General features: G+C 45.0%; 1 protein-coding gene across 2 annotated transcripts; it reads right to left on the bottom strand.

The window, feature by feature from the left end:
• Nucleotides 1-960: 960 nt before the first annotated feature.
• SRI (sorcin) lies at nucleotides 961-12,891 on the bottom strand. Of its 2 annotated transcripts, XM_079785699.1 has the most exons (8): nucleotides 12,672-12,890; nucleotides 11,670-11,753; nucleotides 9,600-9,669; nucleotides 5,602-5,645; nucleotides 4,708-4,855; nucleotides 4,423-4,536; nucleotides 3,020-3,078; nucleotides 961-1,177 (listed from the first exon to the last, which is right to left on the bottom strand). In XM_079785699.1, the coding sequence occupies exons 1-8, from the start codon at nucleotides 12,747-12,749 to the stop codon at nucleotides 1,151-1,153; spliced, it is 624 nt and encodes a 207-aa protein (XP_079641825.1). In that variant the 5' UTR covers nucleotides 12,750-12,890; the 3' UTR covers nucleotides 961-1,150. The 2 variants fall into 2 exon arrangements, with proteins under 2 accessions (XP_079641825.1, XP_079641824.1); XM_079785698.1 differs by lacking the exon at nucleotides 961-1,177 and having other exon boundaries at nucleotides 2,975-3,078; nucleotides 12,672-12,891.
• Nucleotides 12,892-13,293: the final 402 nt, after the last annotated feature.

Here is a 13,293-nt window from a genome sequence, read left to right as displayed (position 1 = left end):
ATATTTAAAAAATTAACATCTGATTTTAAAGGGAAAGCACACATTATAGAAAGCTTGGAAAATACTGAAACGTATAAAGGAAGTTAAATCACCTAGAATGCTGTTAGCCAAAATAATCATAGCTCATATTTTTGTATATTCCCTTAGTTTTTTCCTGTTAATTTTCTTTTTTACATAGTCAAGCTCAGAATGTACAAGGTTTTTAAGTATGGTTAACAAAGGCCTATGTGGGTGATGACGAAGGTCTCGGTGACAGACAGTATTTGCCATTCAGATTATTCAATAGGTTTTCAAGAGGCAGAAAATAATCACCCCTGTTCCCATCCATTCATATGACTATCAATCAAAACATCTGTAAGCCTTAAAGCCTTCAAGTTTCTACCAAGATGAACTCTGACATGGATTACCCATAGTTTTGTGTGTTTTTTTTCATCACTGTAGGTATAAAACATTTTACATGATAAGAACACTCCACACAGCCCTCGCTGGTTTGGCTCAGAGGTTAGAGTGTTGGCCCAAGGACTAAAGGGTTCCGGGTTCTGATTCTGGTCAAGGGCACCTACCTCGGTTGTAGGCTCGTTCCCCGGCCCTGTCGGGGCATGTGTGGGAGGCAACCAGTCGATGTGTCTTTCTCACATCGATGTTTCTCTCTGTCTCTCCCCCTCCCTCCCACTCTCTCTAAAAATCAATGGGGAAAAAATCCTCGGGTGAGGATTAACAAAACAAAACAGAAAAGGAATACGCCATACATAAAGCTTTCAATACCATGCAAAAGCCCGTCTAGAGGAGGGATGACAGCAGCTGCAGCCGGATGAGAAGGTTTTAGTATCCCACTGTGAAAAGTACACAATGTGCTTACACATTCTGCACACCTAAGTTCACATAAAACAGGGCTAACAAGAAAATAAGACATGACAATGGCTCAAGGAAGTTCTAAATGGTTAACAGGACTGATCTGAGACTAATAAAATTCCAAAGAATTTATTATCCAAACTGAAAACAGCAACTTCGGATGTACATAAAGTAATAAACGTTTACAACAGCTGTTAAGGAAAAGCGGTGAAGCAAGTTTACACGCGTTTCTGAAGGCAAGCCAAGAGCGAGCGCTCCCGCTGGAATGTCGATCCCGTTCACACAGCGCCCTCCGGATTTAAATACTCATGACACACTGGATGAACTGAAAGAGAAAAGTCAGCATTACAACGCAGACCTCTTAAACTGACACACTCTAACTTATGTCTAAGCACCTTACATTTTCGTATTCTAGTTTAAATTATGGATTTAAAAAATCCTTTATAAACTAAAAGTAAATAATGTATGGAAAGGCTCATTTCTTTGAGGAAAGCAGTCTAATATAAAATCCAATAGGTGCCCTGGCCAGGTTGCTCAGTGGGTTGGAGTGTCGTCCCCATACACCAAAAGTTTACAGGCTCGATCCTGGTTGTACGGGAGGCAACTGGCCCATGTTTCTCTCACATTGATGTTTCTCTCTCTTCCTCTCTCCCTCCCTCTCTCTCTAAAATCAATCAACATCCTTAGGGGAGGATTAAAAAAGAAAATCCAATGGGTTTCTCACATCAAAGCTCACATCAGAGCTACTCCAGTGTATGTAGAATTATTTAAATTCCAAATACAACCTAAGACTCAAGAAATGGGCAGGGCCAAAGGTTCCTACTCACAAATAGAAATAACAATTCAGCTTACACATTCATATCACGTGGAGACCTCCAAACTGCACAGGATGACCCCGTTACTCTCACGGAGCTCCTTTAAACAGTTTACTCCCTTCAAATCTGCTTAATCAATCACTGGAATGGCAGCATGCGAGTGTGTGCGTGCACAGAAACAGAAGCTCGGACCCTTCTGCAGTTCAGAGACCCAGCTCAGAAGCATCAGCGTGTGCTGGGAAGTGTTTGCTTGCTCCGCCACTAAACACACACCAACAGACGGGGCTTTTTACCCATTTTCTTTTTCACTCTCCTCACACCTGTGAGGACCGTGCACTGCTAATCCGCGCAGCATTCCTGCCAGGCCCCGCCGACCACCCCCATTTCAGGGAAAAGGAAGCTAAGGAGCAAGAGGTTTAGGTATCTCTTAAGTGCTCCCCTCTGAGGCCAGAGGCTGTGCACTTTCCACTCCACAGGCTGCCTCCTCCGGAAACAGTGATGGGACTGTCACCTGAGAAGTTGCACGTGAAAGAGAACACGTCTTTGAGTAGAAGAAATAAACATATTTACCCACAAGCCTTTGCAAAGTGTACTCATCAGTGCAGCAGCTGCTGAGCCGAATTCGTGTGTATCTTTGTATTTTGTGATGGAGCAACATTTAGTTTATTCAGTTATCACAGTGACTTTATTCTAAACGTAATTTTTTAAAAAAATCAATGGCTTTAAAGCAAAAAAAAAAAAAAAAAAAATGGAGCAACAACTAAACATCTCCCTAGCTTTGTTAAGTATATCCAACGAATGCCATCCAAGATGGCCCTTGGTTACCTTCACGCTGGTGATGTGGCCTTATCCTACCTCATTTAGTGTGGCTGTTTCAGAAACCCTGGAGTTTGTGCCTGATGTTCTCCATGAAGGACATGGGGGTGTCACATAGTGTCCTGAGCTCTTAAAGTTCCTTCTCAGTGACTGAGATGAAGGCAACGGCAGATACAACGCTTGCATGATGCTTTTTAAGGACGTTTCTGATTGAAATCTCACAACAGCCGGGTGAAGAAGGTATTACTTCCTCCTCTTCCCTCACACAGGCTCAGAGCAATACAGAAACCTGCCCGAGTGACCCAGCCAGAGTGGGACAAGCTGGGCTTTGACCCAGGCCTTTTTAATACACAGCAGTGTTCTATGGGTAAGATGAATAATAAATGAAATGAATCAATTTTGAATGGTAACTCCTGATCATTGAAGCCTGGATCACTCTGGCATCCTTAAGATGCTCCTAACAGTTAACTTTAAAGGGCATCTCATTTGGTGTGCATCTTATACAGCTACTCAGTTCTGAATTTACTGAGACTTACATCATCATAGGGGAAATTCACAACGCCTTGCTGAGCAGTATCCCGTCTTCGAAAGTTGTCTGTAAAACAAGACAGTAAATTAAAAAATCTACCCTAATAAAAGAGTAACATGCTAATTGACCGTACCTTCGTGATGCCCACCAGCCAATCAGGAGTGAGGATGCAAATTAACCCAACAAAGATGGCAGGTTAATTTGCATACACAGGCCCTGAGAGGCAGGGGGTGGAGCGGGACACTTGTGGCGATGACACAGGCATTCCGCACCACCCCAGCCGCTCCGGGCCTCTGGGCAGCGTGGGAAGGCAGAAAGGAGGCTCTGGGGCCAGAGCGGAAAGGCGGCTCCAGCCAGAGCGAAGGCAGTGCCAGCAGCCAGGGGAAGGAAGGCCCATTCTTGCATGAATCTTCGTGCATCGGGCCTCTAGTATATATATATTATATGAACTCACAATGGTTAATTATTTTGGCTTTGGGTTCACACTGCAGTAACATTTAAATTGTACAACCAGCCAAAATAACCGAAACACCAAAGCAAAGAAGCCAATTGTATGAATAAAAATAATAAACAACAAAGTAATACAATGTGCAGAAGTCGGCCATCTGTCTGTCTCTTTCAATGTGGAGCTGGAAGAAAACACTTTATCCCAAAGTCAGTAAAAGCTGCGCGGCTTCTGAGGCCATTTCTTAAATTTTGATGAAAGCACAGATTTCAAAGTTCTTAATGTCATAGACATTGTTTAACTAGGAAATAGGTGGTGTACGTACTATGGCAAATGGGCTGTGATAAAATATTCCACCTGAGCTCTGCCCTGTTGAAAAGGATTTGCTTTCATTAAAAAAAATAAATAAAAATCTGCCCTCAAGTTTTTGTTTAGGATGAATAAAAATCATAAAACCTGATATTAAAAAGAGTAAAAAGGAATGGAACAAGAAAAGATATACAAAAGGAAGAGAAAAAATAGAGGGAATAGAAATGTAGAGATTACTGATGTCTCATTGTTTAAGAAATATACCTGAAACGGATGACCACTGTTTTAAATTACTTTCCATCAGGAGGAAATAGGAATGAGAACTACAAGTGAGTAATTCACTCTTTTCAGATATTTCACATACGAGGGAGAAATCACAGGATATACTCTGATCAAAAAATTAGTTTGTCATGCTTTGGAACATTTCAGTAAAATTTTGTTAGGGTTTTTTTTAATGACAGCTCATGTACAAATCTGAAAAAAAATATCTGAAAAAATAATTCTGCTAGATGAGTTTAATAGAAATGCTAAAAACCCACTTAAGTTAGAAAAAAAAAGATTAGGACAATAAAAGTTCAGAAGCACCGAGAAATGAAATGTCATAAAAATGCGTGTCTTCCTGACCTATGGTGACGCCACCGCCTCAGAGAACACACCTGTCAGGGCGCGCAGCTTGACACAGCAGGCGATGTAGTCATCGAAGGTGATCTTCCCGTTGGTGCTGTATCGTTTTGCAATTGAATTCACGGCCTGGGGACTCAACCGAAACCCTGAAAGGAAGAAAATTCATCCAGCTGAAAAGTTAAAGGATGACAGGAAGATCATTAAAAATAATCAAGCACAATATTTGAAGACTGAGGGTAGTCTTAATACACAATACTTCTAGAATACAGAAGATTTAGAAATTAAAAAAAAAGAAAAAGTCTCCTCCCCATACCCACCCATGGTTGTCAGGGCCTTCTGCAGTTCTTGAGGGTCCACTGTACCACTCCTGTCAGTGTCAAAACTGGTGAAGTGCTGTCTCCAGCCGTTCAGTACAGACCAGAGTTCCTTAAACTCACTGAAGCCCATTGTGCCTGACAGATCTCTCTGAACGGTAATTAAGGATTTAGAGCATCTTTTTTTTAGGGCAATATTTTCTAACGATTACATCAAAGATCAAGGATAAGGAAATTCAATGTTCTTTCTGCTACAAAGGTTAAAAATGGCCCAGGGCCTCTGGGAAAAGAGCTGAGTCCACCTTTTCACGGTGGGAGGAAAGATAATCTCTGTGATATGATTACAAGGAAATGGGATGGTCATTGTGAGCGACAAGTAAAAAGCACTCTTGTTCCTGGAACTGGCTGCACTTTCTGGATGCCCCAGGCTATGCGGCTCACCCTTCTGTCCTGGGGTCCTCGTGGGGCCTCACACTCCCTTGGTAAGCCCTCCCAGAGCTACGGTTTTCACTTTAGCAAGTGAGGAGGGATGGAAGGTACCCTAGGGTCAGCACTTGCTGAACTGAGTCCAACAACTGTGCTGTGAAAATCCCACGCTTGAAGGTCAGGTGCGAGTCGCATAGAACAATCTGCTGAAGCGAAAAAGCTTCCCTGACACTCCGAGTTCTACACGCTCTCCTAGGCTGCTTCCTTGAATTCTTGAATAACCAACATCTTACTAAGCTCCCTTCCTTTCTCCAATTTCCATCTTAAAAGCTAAGGATTTAAAAAAAATTTTTTTTTTTTTGGTCATTTATCACTGTGTTTCCCAGGTATTAATTCTTAGAGGACTCCCTTTAGGGAGGAATTTTTTTGATAAGAAAAAATACTCCAAACAGCAATCCAGGTAAAGGATACATCCAGCATCGAAACCATAAGCCGACAAGTCTCCAGGTTAAAAGCTGTTAAATCAAGGAAAGTACATATCTATTAATACAATTTCAAAAATTCACATTACATTAGATACATTCAAATTAATTGGGAATATGATTTACACACTTTTGCTTCACAAGAACGGGGCAGTGTTAAGAGTTGAAACAAGAATGGTTGTACAGCGATAACTGTTGAAGCTGAGTGATGGGTACAGAGAAGTTCACTGTATAATTATCTCTATCTTGGATAGGCTTAACGTTTTCCATAGTATAGTCTTTTAAAAATATTATGTACTTTCTTACCTTTGAAACTGTAACACAGTGAGTTCAATTCACCAGAACGAACCACAATGTATTCCACCCACCACTGTGAGTGGGAAGGTAGGGGTGCTTTATTGCTGCTCCTACTTGACTATAAATAAACAGCTGATTTGCTAGTTTTTTGTCTAATCATATTTTTCTTTCTTTTCCCTAAATTTAATGTCAGAAGCTGAATGGCAGCCTCCTACCTCAAATAGCCTGACCTCTGTTCATACACAATAAGATTATATATGGAACCAGGTAAACACGCCTGCGAGAATTGTGTTAAATAAGAGCGCTCTGGAGTAAGATGCAATGAGGACTTAGATGCTCCTTCCTAGTAAGAGAGACTTTGTAGAAACAGCAGCATTTAGGCCAAACCTTGAATGACAGAAAGATGGGGGACATTTGGTGACAGCCAAGTAGAGCTAGAGACCAGTATAAGCAAAGACGCAGGAAAGTCCGGGGCAGGCAGAGGAAGTGGGAGGAAGTAGGTACCTTTCAATGAGGCTACACTACCTTGAATTCCTGCTAAACGGTTTAGCTTTTATTTTTAGGCACCATGGAGCTACTCCAGATTTTTGGAGGAGGAGAGTGACAAGTTAGAGTTGTTTTAGGAAGAACAGAAATTTGGTCATTTTTTTGTGAGGGTTACAAAGGGGGGAATGTGATGGGCAGTGAACAAAACTGAACAGAAAATCCCCCATTCCAGACCATTCTAGGGACTAGAATGCTGATGTCTAATCAGTTTGGGTGAGGAAACTCTCACTCAATATTACTTGTATTTCCCCTCCGGAAAAAGCTTTTAATGCGAATTCTAGTTTACATAATTGCAAAATAATCTTCACTGTAACTGTTCCTTTCCTCTCCTTCTCCAGTTCATTCTCCTAGCATGGCTCACACACGTTTTCTTCCAGGAGGAATCCACAGTGTAACACACCTCGCAGGAGAGCCTGCCTCCAGCTGTTTCTCTGCTGCACAGAGGAACAACTCCACGCAAGGCAAAAACAGAAGCTGAATGACTACCTTAGAGATGAGCCACTGCCCTCATCAACTCCACCTCTAGGTATGGATGCTTCCTATTAAACAGGTTACAAAGGCGCCTGTAAGTACTGGGCTGGAATAGACCCCCTCACCCCCCACTTTGTGCCATTTCGGTTAGGAAGCTGGGTTTGAGAGACCCGGGAATGTGTCATTTCTGTATTACAAAACTCGGTCTGACAGCTGTCACGTAGGATGGCTCTGTGGTTCGGTACAGCCCCCACCACCAGATGAAGCCCATCACGTGGTCCTGGTGACTCAGGAAATACCATCTCCCGAGCTCACAGGGTCCTGATGACTCAGGAAATGTCCTCTCTAAAGCCACACCCTGAAGTACGACTTTCTCAGATGCCATTTTTACAAGGACTGCTCTCCAAGAATGTACAAGCCACTTGGTTAGTCAGATTTAAAGCCTACCACACCCCTTCTACTGAGCGAGTGTAGAACAACCGTGTGCCCTGTGACAGGGCTCGCCTGGGTAAACCCTGTCATTAGACTGTCTGTTCACGAGCCTCAGCTGCTTGAAGTTAACAGTTAGCAATGTACAGGTACTGCCTCCAATAACAAAAATCCCCGCATCTGGAAGGTGCTTCTTTTGTGTAGGACCAGATTCAATGGCAGAAATGTACAAGCTTCCTCCTTTGTGTTAATTCCCCCAACTAGGAAATATTAATAGGAGACTGAAGTCACATGAAACAAAGGATAAAACCAGAAATGCAAACAGTCTAGAAAGAGAGCCAACTAGTAAATACGCCATGTCAAACAGCAAAAACCATGCCACTACAAATCCTCAGGCGTGCGTTTTCGTTTGGGAATTTTAATGCACAGTTTCCCAGGCAGTGGGGGCTTCGATTTGATGTTCTGCCTCAGTTAACAACTGGCAACGAAGTTGGCAGCTAAAGCACCTCAGTCAGGACACTATCATGCACCCTGGGTATCTGTCATGGTCCAGAGCTGATCTGAAAAGAGGCGTGTGGGGGCATGAGAACCCCTGGTCAGGCCCTAACCGGTTTGGCTCAGTGGATAGAGCGTCAGCCTGCGGACTGAAAGGTCCCAGGTTCGATTCCGGTCGGGGGCATGTACCTTGGTTGCAGGCACATCCCCAGTAGGAGGTGTGCAGGAGGCAGCTGATCGATGTTTCTCTCTCATGGATGTCTCTAACTCTCTATCCCTCTCCCTTCCTCTCTGTAAAAAAATCAATAAAATATACTTTAAAAAAAAGAAAAAAAAAAGAACCCCTGGTCAGGAGGCAGCCTCTTTGCAATGGTTCCCTATCTGCAGCTCGAGGCAGAGCTCAAAGGGTAGGACAGTGGTGTGAGTGCTAAGTTATAAGCACTGTGACGAACTGTGGAGGAGGGGAAGGAGGACTTGTGGATAGAGTTAGAAGTTAGGAAGGGAATGTCTTAGCCCAAACACAGTCTCTGAAGAGGAAAGCAGAAAGACCTGGGAATGCCATGGCAAATATTCGTGTTGCCAGCAGCATGCTGAGGCCAGGAATGCAGACCTGGTTCCCTGAAGACTAGGGGTGGACGACAGGACCCGCCACTCAGAACCAGGAGGGCAGGCAGGCCACTAGGGGACCAAGCCACTCAAAGCCCTGAGAGCCACCAGGCTCGGGACAAAGTAAGCTCTTGACAAATAGTACACGTTCGCTGCTGTGAACGAAAAAGGGACCATCACAGCTATCAGGGAGCCACATGGCCGGCCTGGCACACTCAGTGACCGAAAGTGACCGCACAGGATGGTCTGGTCATAAATTCCTACCTGAGCAAGCCCTGGGGGGTAAGCACGTCCCAGGCCTGTATCTTCCTTAGCAAAGGTCAATCTTTACACTAAGTGCGCCCAGTCCACTGTGATGCATCTAGAATAACACAGCTTTGAAATGTCAGAGTAATTTTCTTTCCTTAGCCCTGGAAGGCACAGCCTCAGGCACCAGAGCACAAGACACAGCACCCCTCATTGTTACCTAATTCCCCACATACCAGCTCTATGTGCTATGAATGCTGATTATTAACTATCCTGTACCCACCAAGGTGAAACCACGTGCTTCTCCATTCTGCCTTTTACCCAACCCTAGAGATTTCCCTGCTTTGCTTTCTCCCGCCTCCTTAATCTACCACCAATGGACTTCATGTACCTTTCTTACGTTTGCCCCCTTGATTCCAAATACATAAGAGGAACTACAAAACTGCCAATCTCCGAAGCATTTTCTCAACTTGTTGAGATTTTGCTTCCGGCATGTCCTCAACATTTTGGCTTAAAAAAACTCATGAAACTTTTCTATAGGCGGACATTCTCCTGTCATGAAAGACACCTAAGCTGGAAGGTTTCATTTCAGCACTTTAACTCACCCCCTGTGAAGGAGACCATGGAAACTGTTTCTGCTTCGAATGGTTCCTGCGAACCCAAATATATGGAACCCAAATCTAAGAAACCCACTAAATTGGCAGGTAGTGTGGAATGACTTATTAAGAACTGCATTCAAATTCACACTTTGAAATAATAAAATGAATTTAGCTTTTGGAATTCTAAATGTTGCGGGATCGGGAAAACTCAGTTTCCTTGAAGGCTATAATCGTAAGCAACAGCTAAAATGTGAAACGCAAGAGCCCTTCAGGAGAAACTCTGGGACCGTCAACTTACGTTTGTATCCTCCGGCGATGCCCGACTCTGTCAGGCATTTCTGCAATTCATCAGCATCTATTTGTCCATCCTTTTGAAAACGAAAATAGGAAGAGAAATCACAATAGTCATATGTACCATCCAGTTCTCTGTGTACTTTCAGTATTCAATTAGCAATAATAACCAAGAAAATGAGTACTATCATACATGACATTTTTTAAAAATAAATACATTTCAAAAATAGGTATTCTTCTCTTCATCCTACTTCCAAAAATAATTTTATGATGAAATAAAGGCAAATCTTCCACAAATGGATAATTAGGGCCATAACAAAAAAAAAATGCATTTTTAAAATCAATTTCAGACTATTTTAAATATTTATTACACAAGAATTAACAAAGTCAGAAAGCTGCTTACACCTATACTTTATTATTACCAATTCCTTTCATCATTTCCTCTAAATTCCTGAATTAGATTTGGCACACTCTCAAGTGTAAGGTTTCCCTCTTATTAAAACGCTGAGGTGAATTCTGTTTCTGCCATTAATACTTGATATTTTCAAATGAATGAATAAAAGGAGTTTCTGACTTGAACTTCTCTTGTCTCACTCTGAGCTAGGAAAGTGCCAGAGTTAAGCATTTTAAAATAAAATAATTTATGTAGTTGCTTAAATGCTTACTCTAGCCTTTTTGGTAGGGGAAAGCAGGGCACAGAGCTGACATCACTAAATGAAAGGTATGGTTCAGAGAGAGACCTTCCTGTTCACTCTGCTTATAGTGTGGCGAATGGTGTCTTCAGATCATAACTATATATATCTGGAAGATACAGGCTCCCCGTGCCTATCCATCGGCTGGCCTAGGCCCGAGCCAGGTATACGTTATTTTTAGGGATTTAAAAATAAAACACCTAATTCCTCAAGTCCATGGGTATTATAAGTTCTAAATGGGGAGCAGGGTCAACAATTGGAAAGGCCAGGGATCTGCTGATACAGGCCCGGCTGTGAAAGCTAAGCAGGTGGGGTCACTTACAGGGCTGGAGGCTCAGGCCATCTAAGAATGTGAGTCTTGAGCTTTGCTGTGTCTTGTGGTTTCAAAGATACAGATCATTAACAGATTAAGGAGATACGTCAAGGGAAGCTCTTTCCGTTTTAGACTCAATTTTCCACTCAATTTCTCAAACTGAATTTCTTAGAGTGCTGTTCTGAAACCTGGTCTTGAGCTTTTATCCCATATTTCCACCGCATTCCCACATTAAGACGGTGTTATTTCTAGCTTCTGATCAAAACAAAGCTAAGTTGAATTTATATGAGCAAATGCCTCTGGACATATCTGGGCTACACCTACAGCATGCTGACCATGCACAGTGACCTCCTGAGCCAGGGAAGTGACCTCCCTCACGGTCCACCTGCACCTGTCAAACCACTCAGAATTGAAAGAAGTGAAAGATGTGGGTAAACAGGCCACAGCACCGAATAAGGACATGGAAGGCTGACCTAGCAACAGCACCTCCATCAAAGTGAAACTAAACTGTTCACAAGATCAACTTCCTGATTGTAAGAAGACAGTAGTACCTTTCTTACTTTGAAGCTGGTGGGTTTTTACCACAAATACCTATTTCCTAAGGGGGTAACTGCTTAACAATCAAGTTCAACCCAAAGAAAGTACCCATTAGAATCTGGCTGTAGAATTCTCCTAGTACATCATGCCTTTAAGTTGTACAAACAGGGGTTTATGGTCACCAGACTGGCAATTTCTTCTCTGGAAACCACCGTGGACCCTGACAACTCAGGTCTGAAGACATCTTTCTACCTCACAGATCTAAGGGTATTAATAATCCCCTCTTGTGTTCAATCAGACCCCAATTCAATCACAAGTTTAGTTTTGAAGTGAACTAAGGTCAACACCAGGAACACTTGGTCCTAATTTGTTCTGAAGATTCAGAAATAAGTAACTAAGAAGTTCCCCCTCTTGTTTCTTTGGCAGAAGCAAAGGGATTCTTTTCCAGAGGAAAGGCCATTTTTCTGGCCACTGTCACAAAGACTAATACAAATGTAGAGTCTGATGATTCTTAATATGAAAGGGAAAAGCTAACCTGTCCGGCTACTGCAGCAAAGTAACCATACAGCGGATCCTGCGTTTGTCCGGGAAACGTAGGCCCTCCCGGGGCCCCTCCATACTGTAAAACAGAAGACACAAATTCAGAATCATTGATTCCACTGAACCAAGTTTCATTCCCTCCCCACTGGGTGCCTTTGTGCAAAGCCAAGCGATGGCCTGCCCTTCCCACCCTTGACCTCCCCACCGCCGCACACTCTTAACTGCAGCCCCTCTACCCTTCCTTCCAGGCTCACTCCAGCAGAATTTGCAAACGGGAGGCTTGGACCAAAACGAATTGTCCAGACGTGACATCAGTGTAAGCGAAGCAACTTAAACCCCCCTTTTAACCTTCAGGTCACTGAAGTAAATGCAACCTAGGCAAGCAATTTAAAGCAAGCTTAAATTTATTTTTATAGCGTTCTGTGGTATTTTCAAAGCGTTTGGGGACAGGTGTAGCCAGGAAGGGGTGAGGTGTGTCAGGGTTGGGCTGTTTGCCCGGGGAGGGAACACTCTGTCTTGGAAACAGTTCCCAGGACAACGCGCATCCCGGACGCGGGGGCGAGGGGGCCCTCCTCCAGGGGGCCTTCGACTCCGGCGATCTTTCCCGACCTGTTTCCCCCCACTTTCTTTTAGAGGAAGAAGTAGATCTCCGGTCCATTCTAGGTTAAAATGGCTGTAGCTCGTAGGGAAAACACAGAGGGAGGGGGAGGAAGCCAACACCCCATTTGCACCATGTCACGCCCCGTATCCGAGAGTCCCGGGTGGGCTTCCGGGGATCGCAATCCACCCGCGCCGTGGCCCCGCGCAGCCAGCCGCCCGTGGGGAGGCGGAGGGCGCAGAGAGAAGGAGGGAGCCAGAGAGACAGGCCGAAAGGGCTGGGCGAGGCAGCGGGCAGGCAGAAGCCGGGGCGGGAGGCGCCGGGAGCCGCCCCAGCAAAGTCGCCAAGTGCGGTCTCGGGCGTCCCCCGGTGCCCAAGGGTCGCGCGGGCTGCACTTACCCCACATGGGTAGTACCCGCCGCCGGCGCCGGGGTGCCCGGGATGCCCGGGGTGCCCGGGGTGCCCAGGGTAAGCCATGGTGCAGACTGCGCCGCCGCCGCCCCGCGCGCTGCCCGTCGCCGCCCGCCCGCCCCGGATCTCACCACGCGGCCGGGGGGCGCGCCCGGGAGCTGCCGCGCGCACGGGATCCGCGGCGGCCTCGGCGCCCCGCCCGCGCCCGCCCCGGACTTTTAAGGGTCAGATGCTCAGGCCGTGCGTCGTCAGCGGTCCGGTGCGTGACTTACGACCCGCGAAGTAATTCACACCCGGCGCTTCCCCCCCTGCGGAACCAATGGTACAGTCCAGCATCAATAACAGGGCCCCGGGAATTCTTTTTTCCTTCCTATTTGGCTGATCTCTGGCTTTTTAGAAATGTGAAACAACTTTATTGGAAGGGCGGGCCGGCTCTAAGCGGAGTGCAGCCTCGCGGGGAGGCGCGGAATACATCCGGGCAGCTCTTAGGTGCTTGAGGGGAAGGGGCGTCGTGGAAAGATCAAAATACGACAGCGCCCTTGCAGAAACAGGGATGGACTTCAGGAACTGGGTGCCAGGGAGCGTTTGGCGCGCGGTGGCACGTGTCACC

The sequence above is a fragment of the Cnephaeus nilssonii genome (assembly GCF_951640355.1).
Source record: "Cnephaeus nilssonii genome assembly, chromosome: 12".
NCBI lineage: Eukaryota > Metazoa > Chordata > Mammalia > Chiroptera > Vespertilionidae > Cnephaeus > Cnephaeus nilssonii.
This window is presented reverse-complemented; position numbering and strand designations above follow the sequence as displayed.

Excerpts from the sequence above, each read along its gene's own strand:
- SRI (XM_079785698.1), bottom strand. The coding sequence starts at position 12,749 with ATGGCTTACCCTGGGCACCCCGGGCACCCCGGGCATCCCGGGCACCCC. Across the intron at positions 11,754-12,671 it reads GCGGGTACTACCCATGTGGG|TATGGAGGGGCCCCGGGAGG; the intron begins GTAAGTGCAGCC and ends TCTGTTTTACAG. Across the intron at positions 5,646-9,599 it reads CATCGCCGGAGGATACAAAC|CTTTTAACCTGGAGACTTGT; the intron begins GTAAGTTGACGG and ends TTGATTTAACAG.